This window comes from Balaenoptera borealis (genome assembly GCF_965194805.1).
Source record: "Balaenoptera borealis genome assembly, chromosome: 4".
NCBI lineage: Eukaryota > Metazoa > Chordata > Mammalia > Artiodactyla > Balaenopteridae > Balaenoptera > Balaenoptera borealis.
This window is the reverse complement of record NC_138861.1, coordinates 130,081,926-130,101,849: the sequence shown is the minus strand read 5'-3', so window position 1 is coordinate 130,101,849 and position 19,924 is coordinate 130,081,926. Positions and strand designations below refer to the sequence as shown.

The 19,924-nt window shown below is 35.5% G+C and overlaps 1 protein-coding gene and 1 long non-coding RNA gene across 3 annotated transcripts in view; one reads left to right on the top strand and one right to left on the bottom strand.

Moving 5' to 3' along the window:
* LOC309627634 overlaps positions 1 to 19,924 on the bottom strand; it is a 1,075,643-nt gene that overhangs the window by 196,194 nt on the left and 859,525 nt on the right. The gene's annotated exons all lie outside the window — the stretch shown is intronic.
* Positions 1 to 19,924, top strand: part of PRDM5 (PR/SET domain 5) — a 226,103-nt gene that overhangs the window by 98,097 nt on the left and 108,082 nt on the right. For both annotated transcript variants that reach the window (XM_082389642.1, XM_082389643.1), the window contains exons 6-10: positions 51 to 143; positions 426 to 547; positions 4,430 to 4,509; positions 8,334 to 8,418; positions 9,646 to 9,803. In XM_082389642.1, coding sequence (XP_082245768.1) covers positions 51 to 143; positions 426 to 547; positions 4,430 to 4,509; positions 8,334 to 8,418; positions 9,646 to 9,803 — 538 coding nt within the window. The remainder of the gene's footprint in view (positions 1 to 50; positions 144 to 425; positions 548 to 4,429; positions 4,510 to 8,333; positions 8,419 to 9,645; positions 9,804 to 19,924) is intronic.

The window sequence follows — 19,924 nt, the reverse complement described above, 5'->3', positions numbered from 1 at the left end:
AGTTTTTGTCTTAGACTTCCAGTTTTTGTTTTTTTTCTATTTCCCCTCAGTGTTCTTCAGTGCTCAGCGAAAAGCAGTCTGAAGGATTCTTCACGAAGTTTTCAGTGCTCTGTTTGCAATTCTTCCTTCAGTTCAGCATCGAGGTTTTGTATCTGAGTTATCAGATGGCTGTTAGATAATTGCGGGTCATTATTGGCATGCATGCTTTCATGCTTCTTAGTGATTTAGTATCATATGGCTACAGAATTTCAGTGCTTTCCTTCCTACCTGCCTAGGTAACACTTGTAATGACCCTGAAACTCTACTGGGGAGCATGCATTACAAGAGTCAGCCTGGATGTTAGAAGTTTGTAGTTTGAAGTTTGAAGTTTGTAGTTTGTCTTCACCATTTCTTCTCCCTGTTTCCCATTCCGGGTTGTCTTGTAGTTTTGAGCAGCACCAGGAGACTTGCCGGGGAGATGCCAGGTTTGTGTGTAAGGCTGACAGCTGTGGAAAGAGACTGAAGAGCAGAGACGCCCTGAGAAGACACCAGGAAAACATCCACGCCGGTGAGAACTCATCCGAGGGTTGTTTTCCAAGGGGCTTCCTCTCCCCAGGCCACAGCGATCTGTTTTTAATTCTCACTCTTGAGGAGAGAGCTTGCTTTTCCATTGTATTTCACACAGATGCAGAGCTCTGGAAATGGAATTTTTTTCTTTCACTGAGCACTGTTTCTTTTTGGTTTCAGCAGTATTCGTCATTTTTCCTGTCTCTGAATCAATCATAACTGGAAACCTAAGCTAGAATCTAGGTGTGCTTGGTAGCGAGGTGCATTAAGAGTTAATGTTTTAAGTAATAATTTTAATATTTTAGCATGTGAAATTTCTCTTTTAGTAGATATATTTTAAAACTATTAAGTGATGCCCTTCTGCCTTAATATTTTTACAGTAAAATTCCATTTAAAAAAATCCTTACATTTCTTCTATATTGGAGAAAATTACTGGCTACATTTTGACATGCTAATTGAATATATTTGGATTTATAAAGTAGATACTATTTGAATTCCTTCTAATGGCTAGCTAAACAATAAGACAAATAGAAAATTTGTCACTTAGATTTCATCTGCTTAGCACATGGTAAATGTATTTTGACTTCAGGGATTGAATCTGTTGCACTAAATCGAACAGATGACTATTGTCAGAGTTAATGTTTTATTTCTTCAGTGTCTTTTCCTTAAAGGAGGCTGAGGTTCATGGCACTCCTCTTATCCTTCTATACTTACATTTTTCTCATGTGTTTACTTTTGCCGTTGGCTTCTGGGTGGAAATGTCTTTCTGCATATGAGGAAAGTGTTATTTCTTTTCTCCTATCCTGTTTATTCTCACATTCAGGAGAAAAGAATAATCGGTGCTCAGTTTCTGTTTTCTATATTTGTTCATTGTCCAAAAAGTGTCTCTTTTAATGCTAGTTACAACTTTGCACCAGCAGTTCGGGCTGCACACTCAGTACAAACCATATTTGAAAGCTCAGGGTGGCAGAAGGTATGGGCTTGTGAAATGTGGCTTCAGAATGGTGCACATCACTTGGACTTCACAGTGTTCTGATTTCTTTCTTTCCTTTTGAGGGATATAGAGAAGATGACATTTTTTCTGAATTCTTTATACTTGGGCCTTTCCTATCTTTGCAAAAGGCAATCATAACTTTTTGATAGACCTGTCTCTTCCTAGTTTTTGTTTTTTTTAAAGCTGTTATGTTTAAAATGCTGTTCTTAATTTTCTCCATCTTTGTCTGCAATGTATTATAACAAATCTTTCATGTCATTTTTAAAGTTAACTTTGCTGAACTAAGTAAAAAACCAGATGCACACTGAAACTCTGGAAACTTGAATTCTTATTATTGGGCATGTGGTCTTCAGACTGTGCTAGAAGCATAATTTCTTTTGAGGCTTCTTGTAGTTGGTCTTGGATATTAAAATATTACTGATTCCGAAAACTTCTGGTGATTTTGTAGGAAATAATTTATAAAAGGAAGTTTTTTATTTTTCTGTGTTGTAGATCACATAAAATATGAAACTTACACTCTTTCAGCCAGAGGCCACCATGCATACTTTTTTGCTGGAATTGGTACTCAGTCAGTCATTCATAGCCTCTCTCTTGCTTCTTCCCTTGCGTCTGTGAGCTACACAGACGTTTGGGGAAAGAATATTCCATATTCAGAATAGCGAAAAAAGCGGTGTTCATACATATGGTCGTAGAACGCTTCACTGTAGAAAGACAAAGGTATTCAAGGAAAGAGAAGATCTTGCAGCTTTCACCACCGACAATAACAAATGTTCCTTGTTAGGTGATATGAACTGAAGATGCTGAGAAGAGAGAAGCTGAATTTTTAAACATGGATCACATTTTTCCATAGAAACTGTAACACATGGCGGGTAGGTTCTCAGACTAGCTCCTAGAAGCACACTTAACCCACATCGTGCTGAAACTTGCAGTACTTAAGTGACTACGTATTCAGTACAGTTGTATTAATTTTCAGTGCATCTCCTCCTGCCTTTGTAGGTAATGTGTTCCTGACTGTTCTTGAAAGCTGAATCAGAAAGTCAAATGTCAGACTTAACCTGAATATAGTAAAACTAAAATGGTGTAAAGTCTAGCTGTGGCTTTGTAGATGCTATTGTCCTTGAACCTGGGGAAGCTTGTAGGATGATGACCTTCCCAGTTACTCAAGAGGAAACAGTGAAGGGTCTAACTTCCTTAATTCGCCTTAACCATCTTTCTCTTTTGATTTCGATTCTGTGGATGCTGACATAGAGATTTTGTATTTATGGGAAATAACATTTATCTACATTCTCAGGCAAACAGTCACAAACTTTTCCCATGTTTCTTCTCTGAGGAACTAGGATTCCAGTCCTAGGATGAAGAATAGAAGCTATAGGAGGAGAGAAGAGATTGAAGAGTAGGGATGGGGGTTTGGTATATTTCCTGTGATTCTAGCTGGAGGAGCCATGGCAGGAATATTGGGATAAGGTGAAACAGGTGGTTGTGGAAATGTCACTTCTCTTTCTCTTCTCTCTCTCAAGCCTGACCTACCTTGTGGGAAAGAATAAGGTCTAGTCTCAGAGAGCAGCTGATTTGAGGGATAAGCTAGGGAAATAAAGGATTGTGGATTAAAGGAGGGAAGTACCAGCTGGTGCAAGCTGGAAAAGAGGGAATATTCTTTCTCAGTGGCCCCTCGTGTATAATAGATATGGATAGAGAATTGATGACCAAATGCATGCTGTCAGATATTCATTTTGCTTGGGAGAATTTTCTCCTTTAATAGCCATATTACTTATCAATCACCAAGAAAATTTTTCTTGGCTATACTATTTGGCATGCTAAAAATAGTGCATTATATGAAATCTGTATCTTGAATGATAAGACAAAAATTAATACTTTCCTTTTTCTGAAAGTGTTCCTCTCTCGTAAACACAGTCTTTTAATAAAGTCATTTTGTAATCTTGTTTTCTACTGATTTTAGATTTCTTTCAAGAAAATAGAGAAGTAAGGTAGTGGATGGGGTTGAGGTTTTGGCAGGAATAGCCATGGATTAGTCATTTTGGGGGCCAGGCAGTGGATACATGGTGGTTCATTTTATTATTTGTTTACATTTTGAGTATTTGAAATTAATCAATTAAAAATTGAAAAACCATTCTGTGGTTATTTATGGTAGTGCAGATGATATTGTTATTATATCATATTTGAAAATCTTGTTTTATTGAGTCTTTTGTTTTTTATAACCACTGTGAAATTTGAAATTTGAAATGGTATACTATAATTATAATCACTATATAAGAAGACAAAATTGAGCTGTGTTTTGATTTGTAAAATAATATGAATGCCAATATAATGTTTTATTGTTCTTGATTTTACTTCATTCTCATTTTTAACATTAATATGATAAATCATACACTCTCAGATCTTGCAGGCTGATCAAGTCTAGTGCTGAAAAGAATAATCTGTGAATTCCATTTTTAAAAATCCAGCTGATTAAATCAAATACTCTGTTAAAATTTAAAGCAAGTAGCAAAATCAACTTATGAGTTAATAAATACAGTTTTTCTTTTATGTACACATTTGATTAATTTTAATTTTTCATGGAAGTGTGCTTTTCTCTTTTAATACTAAATTAGTACATGGAAAGGTGAAAGGCCCATTTTATATATGTAGAAAGTGGTATACCAAGCTGAATATTTCTCAGATTTTGAAAGCATTTAAAATGTAGCCTCTTCTTTATCTGAGTTTAATGGATATATCTACAACACTGAAAATTTTGGAGTTGTAAGTTAAGAAGATGAAATACCTGTTTAGAAATTATAAATCACCTAGAAACCTGTATCTAATACTCCTCTTAATATACTTATATAAATCATGATGGTATGTTATTTTATTTTGTTTGTTGTTTTTGTTTAGGGGATCCTAAGAAAAAACTCATATGTTCAGTGTGCAATAAAAAGTGTTCTTCAGCATCAAGCCTGCAGGAACATAGGAAGGTCAGTAAGATAAAGACTAATGCTCATCATAGTGTAAGATCTTTTAGTCATTTATAGTGTCGGCCATGAAAATTTTTAGCTGATTTTTATATTGTAAAGACAGGGTTTTGTCATTAATTTAACTACTAACACATTCTAAAATGCAAGACTGATATGCAGAAAAGTGAACTCTCGCAAAAGAATATTTTGAGTTGTTTATTGTTGTTCAGAATTAGTAGAAATATTTCTCCAACACAGTATTGTGTCTGACTGACACCTCATACTGGTTTCAAGCTTTCCCAGTTGCTGTTTGCTCAGGAAATACTATATATTTGAGGAAACTGTATATTTCTGTATATTTATGATATGCTCTGCAGTGACATTTAGCTTAAAATGGATGCATATTATAGTTAAGTGTGGCAAAACAAAGACAAAGAGCTCTATTATTTTGAAGCGCTAAAAATAATGTAGAAGAATGTCAGAGTGTTGTTAGCAGAAACGATTATGCAACTGACCCTTGAACAACAGAGGTTTGAACTGTGCTGGTCCACTTATAGCAGATTTTTCCAGTAAATACATACGCCAGTACTACACGATCAGGGGTTGGTTGACTATGCAGATGCGGAGGGCCCACTGTAAAGTTACACGATTTTTCCACTGCAGGGAGAGGTTGGGGGGTGGGAGTGGGGTGCAGTGGGTCCAACCCCCAAACCCCCGTGTTGCTCAAGGGCCAACTGTATTAGGAGAAAATAAATTTAATACATTTTGCAATAAGCATTAAACTTACTAAGTTGCTATTTTAATGTGAAAGTTATCCTGAAAAGTAAGTGACAGTTATTAACCTTAACAACATTAGCACTAGTTAATAGAATTTATGACAGAATAGAATTAAATTAAAATTTAGATTTTGTTCATATCATGGCAGAGTCCAAAAATATATTTTATGTTATATTACAATAACAAAGATATAAATGATTATTTCCTGAGTTCATATATTATTTTTTCAGAATATCTAGGAGCATATAATATTGCCTTTTAGTCATTTAATACTAAAGAAGAGAGGAGATGGTACTAGTGAAAGTAAAATTTTACTTTTGTTATGGTTTGTAAATTGAATTTTGTCTCTTTATTTGTGTGTCTCTATATTGCAAAATAACTTGACAGGCCTTAAAATTCATATGATATTCAATGCCGTAGCTCCAAGCATGTGCTGTGGATTTAGCCTGTAACATATAAGATAGTTGAATTGTTAAGACGTCTGAGGTTATATCCTACATGTTGAGTGATTATGATCCTTAGGGAGAAATAATGCAACAGCACTGGACAGGAGTGAAGACAGTGGATGTCACCTTCTTCTGTCCCTAAACCCCCATGTAACATTGGGCCTGTGTTCTCTCATTTATTAAGTGTGACTTTGAACTGATCAGTGCCTTTAATTACTTCTCTTAAGTGCCATGAAACTACATTTTTTTTTCTTTTCAGTTTCCATGTGGTTATTTTATCAGATTGTTTAAAAATATGGAGTACTTCAAGAATTTGCATATCATTCTTGTTCAGGGACCATGCTAATCTTCTCTGTATCATTCCAAATTTAGTGCAAGTGCTGCTGAAGCAAGCACTGAAGCTACTTTTTAAAGGAAGTTTTGCACAGAACTCCAGTCCAGACGCTGCTGCTGCTTTCGCGTCTCTCTTCCTCCCTTCTCATCACCCTTAAGGTTTCTGAAGCAGAACCTAGTCTGAGACAAAAAGATTAAATCCAGTTGAATAAACATTAAAAAAAAAAAATCCTCATACTTTTATAATTCTTTGATTTCCTTCCCTGATCTTAAGAAGTTGAAATTTAAGATATCTTACCAAATTTCAGATTTTCTCAAATAGACTATTTCAACAAAATTGGTGGTGGGGCATACTTCTGAAAAGTGTTCTCTTTTCCATTTATTTTCTTCATAAGAACTTTTCCCCCAGGGAATATCCTGGTAGATTTAAATCCTACCTGGTGGTGGTGGAATACAGCCATTCTGTTTCTGCAGATGTTAATAACTTAGTAGCTCAGCTCAGTGCAGCTCTTCATTACAGCATAACTCTTCTGACTTAGCCTTTCTGAATCCACAGGCGGCTTTTACTGACTCCATTTTTGACTATTCTTATAGTTGGGTATGTCTAATGTCTAATAGAGTTTGGTTGTAGTATTTCACCTTGCCAGTAGATGGTGATGTATGAATATGTCAAATTTATATTATAGTCTAGAACAGTGTCTTACATTACTATGTACTGCCCTATATTACACTAAGATATATTATGATCCTTCCTGAAAATTATTTAATTTGGGACTTCAAATGATAAGTTATTACCATCCATGTCAATTTAATAAGCTGGACATTTTACAAAAGGTGCTTTACTTAGCATTAGGCATTAGTGTCATTTTCACCTTAAATCTGATTGTTTTATTAAACTTTTTTAGGAGTTTTGAAAATAGCTTTGGATTGAATTTTCCACTATAAATAAGATAGTCAATACAAAAATGCTTTCATGTACAGTAAATATTCTGTTTTATAATTTTGATAATATCAGTTCAATTCAACCTTTAAAAATGTTTCATGTTTCAGAAGCCATGAGAGTTAAGTGAACAAATATGAGTATATTTTGCAGTAATTTATTTAACAGCTGCCATTTTTATATGGATAAATAATTTAAAATTTGTATATACTAATTAAAATTTAACATTAAAAATGAAAATGAATATGTTTTCATTTATGTATGTCTCAGAAGGCACATCATCATTTTTTAGAGTAGCTTATTATAAAAGATATATGTTACAGAAACAGAGTTTAAGAATATAAATCTGTTCTTATTATCTTTAAATAAACATTACACCTCATATCATTGCTGTGAGGGTCTTTGATGATCGAAGATGTTGCCTTTAAAATTTCTTAGGGGATAACCACAGCATCTTGGCTTCCTGCAGAAGGACCTTTGCTTGTCTGGGGTTTATTTAGTTTTGTGAGCGCTACCTTTAATGAGGTTGAAGCAAAAACAGGACCTCACCAAAACCATTTTTGAATCTTCAGCAAAACAGTATGATGCTCTTATTCATTGGGATGATCAACATTTCTAATATAAGGCTTCTTGCAACAATTCCTTTTAGAACTTTTGTACGTTGTTACTGATAATAAGCTAAGCTTCTGCTTTTCATACCGCCTATTCAGTTTCTCTGATTTAGTGTCTGGGAGGGAAAGAACTCAATTTAATATTAAATTGTAATATTTATTTAGCCAGTCGTTTGCTAAAGTTATGCTCCTCCCCCTTATTATTATTTTTTTAAATAAAACTAATAAAGTTTTTTATTGTGGTCCTTCTATCCTGTGAGAGTTTTGCGGTGAGCTAAATGCTTTTCAGAATCATATATCTCCTTGTCTATAACATTAATTAATGTGTTGTTCTGTACTACATATATTTAAGTTTAAAGTAGTGTTGACTACTGTAAAGGGAATATTTTTACTGGCAAGCTGCGTATTTCCAAGTCTAAATTTGTGCATAACAGAGACTTAATATATACTAGGTATAATTTTTTAGAGAGTATAAATTTATTATGCACTTTAAAAATAGGTCAGCTGTTTTACATATTTAAATAACGTGCAGTCTTACATTTTTTTAATGATATGTTTCTACTAGGTAACATGTTCATTGCATTTTCAATTTATGTAGGATAGTATGAACAAATTAGGGCTGAATTATATAGTTTGGATATTGCAGTAGCAACTGTCCACATGTTTATACTTTTACTTGAGCTCTACACAGTTTTTGGCTTTGATAGTTGACTTAACTGTCAATTTAACCTTTTGCAGATTCATGAGATATTTGATTGTCAAGAATGTATGAAGAAATTCATTTCAGCTAATCAGCTGAAACGTCATATGATCACCCACTCAGGTAAAATACATATTTTTCCATTTGTATTGAAATCACTACAAAAGATTCACCTTGTCATTTTCAGGAGCTCTGAGAGTGGTAATCAGGAGACCTGGTTATTAGTTCCAGCTTGGCCATTGACCGGCCATGTGATTTTGAACGAGTTACTTAGCTTCTCTAGTCCTCAGTTTGTTTCTGAAGCAAATGTGGTTGGACTAAATGAAATTGAAGATCTTCAAACTCACCATTTAATTCATTACCTACTCCTTCTTGAGCCTCAGTTTCTATATTCTTCATCTGTGAAAAGATATCCTACCTTTCAAAATTGCTGTTAAGGTTAAACGAAGTCATCTATGTACCATGCTGGCAGAGTGTCTGATATTTAGGAACGATTCAACAATTATAGTTCCGACATTTCTAGATATTTTCACATTCTAACTAAGGAACTAATAAATGTTAGTGAGAAATTTATAAATACATTTTGAGAATATAAGTTTTTAAAGCCATAGTTTCATTTTAAGCAAGTTTGAGTAATAGGTCTGTTACACAGACTTAGAAAAATTCAGCTCTGAAAATAACTTTTGCTTTATGAAGTCTCTTTTCTAGAGTTTAGAATGTCTGTACTTTGAGACTATTTAAGTCAGAATGTTTTTGAGTAGCTACTTTATTTGGAGACAGGTATAGATATTTTGGCAAATGAAAACGGAAGATCGAAAATGGTGGATCGAAAATAGAACATCTGGTGGCCTTCAGATATGCTTTGTTTGAAAAAGTTGTCAACATTACATGAATATTGTATAAATGTGGATTTTACCCAACAACCTAAGTGTGTAGTTTCTGCTGAGAATTGGAAGCTCGGCCTGTGTGGGGTCTATTGGCCCAGCAGGAGGCAGGTCTGTCCTTTACCTTCATCACTGTCAGGCCACTCACCCTTTGCATTCGGAGTTGTGACCCTGACTTGAACTCATACCGATCAGCAGATTTTTCATCTGGAAGTAGGATTTCTTCCTTGAATTTAAACTTCATCTTTATATCTAAGCTACTTTATACATTTAGTTTGCAAACAGGTCAATAAAAGAACAAACTGATGTTTCTTTTGTGAATAGGCTCACATATCTAACAGATGGATTGGGTAATAGATTGTTTCAGTTGTTTGGATCCATAAGAAGTAATACAAGGTAAGGCTGTTTTCCTTTTTATCCTTTACCTTTATATAGATATGAGATTGTCTCCACTCATTTTTCACAGAAAAACGACCCTATAATTGTGAGATTTGTAATAAATCTTTCAAGAGGCTCGATCAAGTGGGTGCTCACAAAGTAATACACAGTGAAGATAAACCTTACAAATGCAAGCTTTGTGGAAAGGGATTTGCCCACAGAAATGTTTACAAGAATCACAAGAAGGTAAAAGCTTATTAATATTGTTATAAGTATATGTATTTTTGCTGATTTCCTGATATAATTACCAATTGTTTACCTTCAAAGAAGATTTTGGATATCCGAGTCATGCTGTACATATGAAATAATTGGAGAAGATCTTGCTTCTGTTTTCTAACCACTCACTCAGGCCATAACCCCTGTGGCCTTGTTTCCGACGTGTACTCTCTACTGAAACTATTCTCCTCACAAGCAGAGTGTCATCCAGTGTTTTCCAGCGTTGCAGTAACTGCAAAGTCTTCTCTTCCTTCTTTCTATAAAGTTTGTCACTCTTGCTCACGTTACCTTTTGGAAATGCTCTTCATCTATGGCACCATTTTGGTGACTCTGCTAGGTCTTCTGCCAGTTTCTCTGAATGCTTCTTTGTTCTCTGAACCCTCCCCCAGGGGGTTATCCTGGGTGCTTTGACTGTAGGCCTCTTCTATGTTCTCTGTGTCAGCTATATCCATGAATTCTGGTACAAACTCTGTACTGATGATTTCCAAGTGATTTATTTTGTTAATCCCAGCTCTCAGACACACATTTGCCACTGCTTGTTTGATACCTAACTGGGCACCTTTTGGCCTAATATATTTAGCACGCTCACGCTCCAGATAACTTCACTTTTGGAAGTTTCTGTTAATTTCTGTTAATGACAAAAGCATCTAATTATCCCTGTCTCTTTGTTTAATATTAGCCCCTTTTTAGAGTTGGAAGCTAATTCTTAAAGATTGTACCCTCTACCTTGTCTTATCACCATCACAATCATCCATTGCTTTACCATTTCCACATCCTGATCATGGCTCATCTTCATCACTTTAATACCCATCTCATTCAGCTTCTTGTCACTTATCACTTCCCACTTATTCAGCTGACTAGATAAATCATCCCAAAGCACAACTCCATCACTCTTGTACTCTAATATTATAAGTAGATTTCCAGCACCTCTTAATATATGATGCTTTACCCTGTCACTCGGAGTTCTCTACACCATGACCTCAGCTTCCTTTTCCAGCTTTGTATCCTCCTATTTTCTGCATGAGACATATCAAAAACAACTCAGCATGACCTCTCTAACTTCTCCCCTCCCTCCTTTCTAGCAGTGCTCTCTTCAAGTTACAATCTCTTAGTTTTGTCTATTGATTTTTGTTTGCATTTCCTACATTTACCTTTACTCAAGTTCTTGTATCAGAAAGTTAGTTTTATCTAATCTACTTTGTGTAGATAATAATAAATAATGTTTGAATTGAATTCAGAAAATGTGTGCAAAGATATTCATTGTCTTAGAAGTGTATGTTTAAATTTGTGATGTGATAAATATTTGCTGATTGATTTTGGTATATTGTAGGATGCTGTTAAACAACGTATATATAATGTATTTTCAAATAACTTGTTACCTTTTTATTTGCAATATTCCATTGGAATTATAGTTATTTCAGTATTTATTGGGACTTTACAAACACATCATTTTATCTCTTTAAATCATTTAAGAAGTTATGATATCAGTCTCAGCTTCAGTCTAAAAAGAAAAGGCAGAATTACGAAAGAATAAACAGGATTGATTGATGGTGTACCAAACCATCTCTGCCTAATTTCTTGCTGACCGCCCTTATGTTTAACTCAAGCATTATATGTTCAGAGGCAGGACCACATTCATTACTGCTGCATTAGAATTACATGCCTATAAAAAATTATCTGGCTAGTTTCCTGCTAAGTCTCTGGAACCCTCTTGCTCCTTTCTTTGATGAAACTGATCTACCCACATTTACGAGTTTTTCACAGTTTGACTTATATTATATGCCATATGGGAATTTGACACAGGATCCTTGCACCATCTCTCATACCTTTAATCATAAATCATGTGAAAGTAATAATGATGCCTTGGGAAGGATGGAAACAACGATACCTGTAATTTCCAAAGTGGAAGCACATTCAGTCCTTCTCTGTGGGCAGTTGTGCTTCTCACTGTGTGATGATCCTAGCGTGTGTTTGGTATGGTTACATGAAAATGTCTAAAATACTTTCCAAGAGTTATGGTGAAAAAAGCAAATCAACTTTTTTCTTCCTTCACTATTCATTAGTGGCCAGTTCCAAACCTAAAAAGTAAGGATATGCAAGGAAAGCAGGAAAAAAAACCACTAAAAGTCAGACCCATCTTCATCATGTAGCGTGACCAAAGGTTGTTATTTTAAATAAATTATTCTTTGGGGTTTTTGATTATGTAACTTGTGCATTTCTATTATACTTATTTGGTTTATTTTGGGGTCAATTCTTTTAACATTTAAATCTGCTTGACAAGGAAATATTTTCATTGTGATTGACAATAGGGCGTGAAATTTTGAAGGAGTGATTTCTGTTTCTTAAACTTAATTACTTGTTTCGTCATCTTGCCAGTTATACAAGCTCAGTAGGTCAAAATTAGTTTTTCTTTTCTCTAATCCTTTCTGACAATGATTTAACCTGATTCATAGTTGTATTTTTTAGGATCTAGTTAAATAAAGATTGTTTATCTGGATCCACCTATATTCTGTGATCCTTTAAATCACAATTGGACAGACATTTCAGAACCGCAGGAAACAGAAATTAGTTAATTAGTCTTCACCCTCCATTTTGTTCCCTGTCAGATTTAAAGCAAAGCCAAATTGAGATGTGTATAGTGCTGTCCTCCTCCTGTGATGGGTGTGGTGTCTAGATGGACTGAGCCATCTTGGATCCTGGAGCTGGCACTACTTGCTTGATGATGGGAATGAGTACTGAGAGGTTTTGTCCTGATTAAGTCATAAACAAGCTCCTGGGGGAAAGAGCTGTGTCTATTCAGATAAGAGACCTTTTTTCCTGACCTTTACATAACCTTCAAGGAATGAACATTAGAAGCTGATGAGGAACTCTGGTCATAACCTCTCCTAAAATAATTCCATTGGGTGTCCTCTACTAACACCTCATCCAGTGATTTCCAAATTCTGGGCCATGACCACTTTGTGGGTCTTGAAATAATTTACTGGGTCATGAATAGAATAGAATAGAACAGAACAGAATAGAATAGAATAGAATAGAATAAAAAATACAATAGAGAAAATGAGAGTAAGGGTCATTTAATGAAATAATACACGTGTGTGCGTGTCTGTGTGTATGTGTTAGATTTTGATATGAAAATTATCTTTTTGGTCATGATCAAACAGTTTGAAAGACACTGCAGGTCAGACTTTGTGCAGGTGAGATTTTATTAGACCTTAAAGGAAAGGACAGGTCTCTCTATAAAGAAATCAGGGATTAGGTTCCAAAACCATAAAATATGGCATAAATTTTACGTAATAAAAAAAATCTTTGGCAATCTCTAAGGAAGGTGCCAAGTTGTAGATTGAAAACCAGTGGCTGAATAATTCCATCACAACCACTTTTTCCTTCAACTTTGCATCAGATTTCTCTTCTTCAGGTGGGTTGTAGGTGAAGTAGTGGGTGGTTCATTTAAGGTGGTATATGTCCAGAATTGCCTGTTTTTGTGTTCTAGAAGCACATTCACAAGGATGAGCTGCTCACACTAAGAGGGACATGCATGTAGGAATTGAACTTGACAGAGGAAAGTAACAGATACAGATGTTTCTCTGAAGCTCACTTAGTTAATGGCAAATTGCTTACTCTGTTTAAATTATTTTTTTAGGTGGATGATGGCATGACATCATACAGTTTCTAACGTTAAGCCCCTTATTTCTCGTACTAGACAATAACCTTTGAAGATAGATGCTGTACTTTAATTCATGGCACCTGTTGACCACATTGTGCTTTGAACGTGGCAGACATTTTCTGAATGAATAAAAATTCATGAAAAAATTATCCCAAATAAATAAGACTTAATGTTCTTAGTTAAATGGTAGCTATAATACGAGGAGTGATTTCTCTAAATCTATATTTGCAATATGTATTGCAGCATTTTTCCCTTTCTGAGCCCTCTCTTTCTTGACTTTATGAGCATATTAGTGATCTAGTGATACACTGAAAAATCATTGTTGTATTCCTTCTGCACTGGGTTTATCAGCCCGAGATATCTAAGAACTCTTTAAACCTTTCATTTGAAGACACGGCACTGTTCTAATTTTCTGAACCCTTTCCTGGCTCTGAGGTAGTTATTTCACATGTAGCTCACTTACTCCCAAATCAGTGATGGCCCTTTGTCCCCTGAGGAACTTTAATAGAGGAACCTGCCTCCCAGCTTGCTTCTACTTCCTCCACTCCCCCAGCCCCCAGATTATGATTGAAGAGCCATCAACTAAAGACTATGCCTTGGTGTTGCTCTTCAGAGCTTTCTTCACCCCGGTTCCTGTGGGCACAGGGCCTTGCCTTCCAGATCTCTAGCCTCTGACTCTTGCCTTCGCCTTAAAGCTTCAGACTGACTCTTACCTCCAGAATATTGCCTTTGTTCTTTGCTCTTTACCAGCCCAGCCCAACCCAGGGGTTGAGCTCCCTTTACTTGACCCGCCTGATCAAGTGCACACCAGTAGCCTTCTTAAAACCGCAAAGGGAAAGGTTCTTTATTTTTTAGTTAATTTTGTTTTCCTTTTTTTTCCTTTGTAGTAGACAGCTTATGAAAACAAATCCCTAAAATCATACATGAATGCATGGGTAGTCAGTGATGCAGGTTAGGTTAGAACCCCCGGCACCAGCCACCTTCCCTTGTGCCTACCACGTTTCCAGGCCCCTTCCCAGTGAATCGCCTCTGGGCTTTCCCAAATATATTAAAAAACTGTACACGTTGTTGTACAAATTATTTGTTCATTATTACCACATCTACTACCATATTCAAAGGCAGGTGATCGTAGTAACTGGAGGATATTTTGTAGTCTGAGTAAAATTCAGTTTTTATCCTCAGCGTAATGCCGTTGACATACTTTAAGTCACTGTAACGGGTTGGAATAGGGAAGATTAGAAATGGGAAGGTGCGAGCTGGAGGTGGTTGGGTGGCAGAGCTGGGAAGGTGGGGGGCAGAAGGTGGGAAGGGTGACCGTCGGAATGGAGAAGAGAGTGTGAGAAGAGACTCCCGAGTGTTAGGTTGGATGGGGCGTTTTCAAATGCTGTAAGTACAGAGCACCTCCTTCGTCACCCTAGTAAATCGTCAGGAACTTCCACGTGCCACACTGATGTTTCTGTGCAAGCGGATGTTCTTTCTGGGTGGAGCTTGGAGAAAAACACAAGGTCTCAGCTCCCCGTCTGGGAGAAAAGTATATTTAAATGTAAATGGTTTTATGACACAGATGCCATTCAGGAACTGACTTCTTTGCCTTGACATTATGACTTGGAGAGCATTTCAGGTAGGTTCATATAAAGCTACTCATATTTTATGACCATTACTATTTTGATACTTCAGTGAACATCCTTTTACATAAAACTCTGTAACTTTGCCAAGAGTATTTATGCAAATAGATCTTAGGTATGGAATTTATGGGTCAGATATTAAGTTTACTTTAAATTTTGATTGCTCCTGCCCAACTGCCTTCTGAAAAAGCTCTTATTTTCACTTAGTAGTGATGAAAGTACTCCTTTACCTGTGCCATCACAAACATCTATGTTATCAGCCTTTTTTTTTTTTCAGTCTGAGAAGTGAAAAGTGATGTTTCATTGCATTTTAGCAATGGTGGGTGAAATTCTATTCTTTTTATGTTTTTTTTTCCATTTTTCTTCTGAGAAATGCTTGTAGGTACTCTTTGTTCTTTTTCTACTGGCCTATTTAGCTGTTTTCTTATTGATTTCTAGGAGCTCTATAGATATTATGAATATCAATACTTTGCTGTTTTTGCTTCTAATATTTGTCCCCATCTATCAACTTGCATCTTTTGAATAAAGAAGTTTTACATTTTTATGTTTTCAAGTATGACATGGATTATGAGTTTTATGGCTTCTGAGTATTTATAGCTTCTGAGCTTTAAGTCTTATTTAGAAAACTTTCTTATTCCAAGATTATGCAAATACTCGTCAATGCTTTTAAAAGTTATATCTGTTTCTTTTTTAACTGGTATTTTAATCCATCAATAATTTATTTTTAGGTATGGATTGAAATATTGATTCATACCACTGCTATCACATTGTTGAACGCCTCTCGTATAAATCTATTTTTGGACCCCATTCTGTTCCATTTAATCTGTATTCCCTTGCAATATCAGACTGTTTTAATAGTTGCGATTTATAATGTCTTTTAATATCTGTTGGACAAGGGCTCCTTTGTAGTTTTCCTTTTTCAAAATTCGTTTACATGGTGTTTTGGGAAGATTAATGTTAATAGGCAGATGTCTTATCACTGCTTCCTTTTTATCTTCCTGGAAATCAGTGTCATATATTAAAAAGCAGCTCTTCACAAAAATTCTTCAAATATACCCTTGCTCTTCTGAATGGTTTGGTTCAGAAATGTTCAGGATAGAAAAAGCAGGAAATAAAAACAGTTCATTTTCCTCTATTATCATTAAATTAATTCTCCATTATCAGTATATTTCTTATTTTTTTCATGTATTAAAACATGTTATTTAGTATAACATGGAGATCCTTCCCTTGTCCCTTTCATTTCTATTCTACCTGAAATTCTACCAAGTTTGGTTGACTTGTTTCTCAGCCCAAAGGATCTATTAGAAGAAGACTAAGTGAAAGAGAATTGGGGAAAAAAAAAAAAAAAAAAACTCAGGTTAGCCATAGCCAGAAGACTTGGTGATGGTTTGTTACACCCAGAGAAGACAAAAAAACTTTAAAAATAAACTGTGACTCATAGAGCATAGCAAATGGGGGAGATTTAGCATGAGGGCAGGAAGTGTACTTATGTGAACCCTCAGTAGACAGGGTAATGAATTTTAAATGATGTTGACAGTCTTAGGGAATAGGTAGTATAAATTTGGAAGCTAAGTTAAAATAAATGGAAAATTATTACGTTTTTTAAAAAGAGACACTCTTCTCTCTTCTATAACAATTTGTATCAAACTAGAAAATGCCACAAATCTGAACCAATGAAAACTAGAACTGTACAAATGAGAATTGTATGTTATAATTAAAATATGCTGACGTGCAGTATTTTCAGTAAAAAATAAGCTTTGAACCCAATATCCCATATTGGGTGTTTTATATTTAAAATTAGAAACTAGAATCAGTTTAGAATCAAACTCTGATCTTTTGACTTTGTTTGCATCTGTATTATGTTGAAAATAGATTTGTTTAGTTTTTATAAGGGTTTCAATTGAGAATATGTCCTCTGGCCATGTTGACACTTAGATAATTGGGTGGTGGTTTAAATACACACACACATACACACACAGACATTTTACTTTCTATCTATCTATTCCAAATATTTGGAATCCTATTCTCATCCTATTTCCTATTATCTGTTAATTTCTAGGGATTTATACTATAAGAAAACTGTTTCCTGTTGAAGGACTGGTATTAATTTTTAGAGTAATTTTTGGATAGGACTGGAATTGATCCATTGTTGTTTGCTTGTCTGTTTGTAGTTTAGGAATCTGCACTCGTTTCTCTTTGGATGGCACATAAAGTTCAATGCAAGATTACCAATTTATTTAGCCATCTTGCCTAGCAAACAAATTATCCACTAAAGGAGCTAGTATAGCTGCTATGATGTGTTACATATGACTTATAAAAATTAGGAGGCCTACTTTTAGGCAGAAAATTCTGCTTCACATTATTGTGATGATCTGAAAACTTTATCTTCAGTAGTGAAGCTACAGGTGTCTGTTATCTGGACAGTTTGTGAAGGGACATGGTTACTGTCTCCAGATATTCAGAGAGCTGCATTTGGAAGCGAGAATAAACTTGTTCTGTGTGGTTGTAGACTAGCTGTAGTAAGTAGTGGCCATGCAGAGGCAGAACTTCTAAATGAATGGTCAGATCAGCTAGCCTGAAGAGTCATGTGTTGAAAGCAATGTTTGCTACAGGCATCCCTGGTTACAAATATGAGATACCGTCTCTCAGCAGTATAGTAGAGGGGAAAGCCCCCTGAGCTGCCTTCCAAGGAAGACTTCATCTGAAAGCCTATGATTATTTCTTCTCTTAGCAAATCCCCTTTGCCTTGATCAGGGTATTACAGTTGGCTCTTTGTGTCTGCGGGTTCTACGTCCACACACTCAACCAACCGCGAATGAAAAGTATTTGGAAGAAAAATTCCAGAAAGTTCCAAACAGCAGAACTTGAATTTGCTGTGCACTGGCAACCATTTACATTGTATTAGGTATTATAAGTAATCTAGAGATGATTTAAAATATACGAGAGGATGTGCATAGGTTATATGCAAATACTATGCCATTTTTTTGTTTTTGGAGTATAATTGCTTTACAGTGGTGTATTAGTTTCTGTTGTATAATGAAGTAAATCAGCTGTATGTACACACATATCCCCTCCCTCCTGGACCTCCCTCCCACTCCACCCCATCCCCCCATCCAGGTCGTCACAGAGCACTGAACTGAGCCTCGTGTGCTTTATAGTATGTTCCCACTAGCTGAGCATCCTTGGATTTTGGTATTCTCTGAGGTCCTGAAACCAGTCTCCTACAGATATGGAGGAGGAGTGTCCTTAGGGCTGCGGGGACTTCAATAGTTGGCCCCTTGAGGTTATGGTTTTGTACTAATGAGTTGTGGCTTTCAAGCAATGGAAAGGTTGGGCTGGCTACTCAAGGCTATACTCCATCTTAACTTCTCTGTGTAGAATGAGCTACCTTTTTCTGTACTGAGCTTAAAGAAACTGATTGCTTTGGTATTTCTCCAGTTTCTGTTCATTTTTGTGAGGAGGAGTCCTTTTCAGGAAGCCAGTTGTAAGTCTGACAGTAAAAATTTAATCCACAGACCTTGTAAACAGCCAGATGACACACATTTTATAAAGCCTTAGGTTTATTATGTGACCCTGTGGGACAGTAATATACTTTTATACAGACTTCAATAATGAGATTTTTTTAAAGAATAGTTCTAGCACATGTATCTCTGGAATATTTTTTCCAATTTTATTTTATCTCTACTTATTTCCCCTTATTTCTTTGTCATAGTTTTCTTGTTTTGCACATGACTGAAAGAAGAAATGTCATTCCAAGCAATATTGCTAACTGTGGAGCTGTATATATTACTGATAGTCAAAGTTATTTTTAATTGTGAATCGGCCTGATGAAAATGCAAATCTGCTCTCATGAAATTAGTATTTGGTTTGGTTGGCTAGAAGTGTGATAATTTGTTAACTGTTGTATAAAAATTATGTTGTAAACTTTCTGAAGAATTCTTGAGACATTTTACTAGGTGTTACAGGTAGTGCAACACATTTTCTTATGTATTTTCTACATCTGCAACAATAATCAGACATGGTGCATAAAATGATATATTTCATAGTGCTAGTTCGTGGACTAGTTCATTTGTTACATCAGCAGATATTGGTGTCTCAGTGCTTGGCATTTAAAAGGAGGGTGTTCTGGAGCTCAAGGATAATGTGATGAATAAGTCAGTGGAAAGTTTGGAACCCTGTAGAGATGAAAAATTGAAGGATAAGACACCTTTTAAGAGGGTTAATTTTATTTGGTATTTGTAAAATATATCTTGGAGACAGAAGTCCTCTATCCACAACTTGCAGGTATTTCACTGCCACCTTACTTAAATGAGATTGAATGCTGAGACTTTCACAAGTCATGCAATTACAGCTCCGTGGTGTTGGGTGTTGGAATCTTTTTGACAAAGTATTTGTTCACCTGGCTATGTACTAACAGCTTACTGCTTGAAACGTGCTACTGACTTCAGGTCAGTATCTAGAAGTTGTGGCTTTGGTTTGGTTAACATAGGTCTAAGGCATTATGCTGTCCCAAGTTCTTTAATCATCAAGCAACTAAATCATATCCAGAGGTTGTTTTGTCCTAGATTTGGAAAAAGAGAAAGAATGGGTTAGGGTGGAATATATTTTTGGAAGATTAAAGCAACCCTGTGTTCCAATTTGGATACTCTAAAAATAAAAGAGTTTCTTTCTTTTTATAATGATATTATCTACTAATTGTAGAAAATTAAAACATCAAAGAAAATTCTAGAGAACAAAGCAAAAACTCTGTCAAATACCACTGTCCACTTTACTGCGAAAACCCTCCTCAGTGTTTTGTAGAA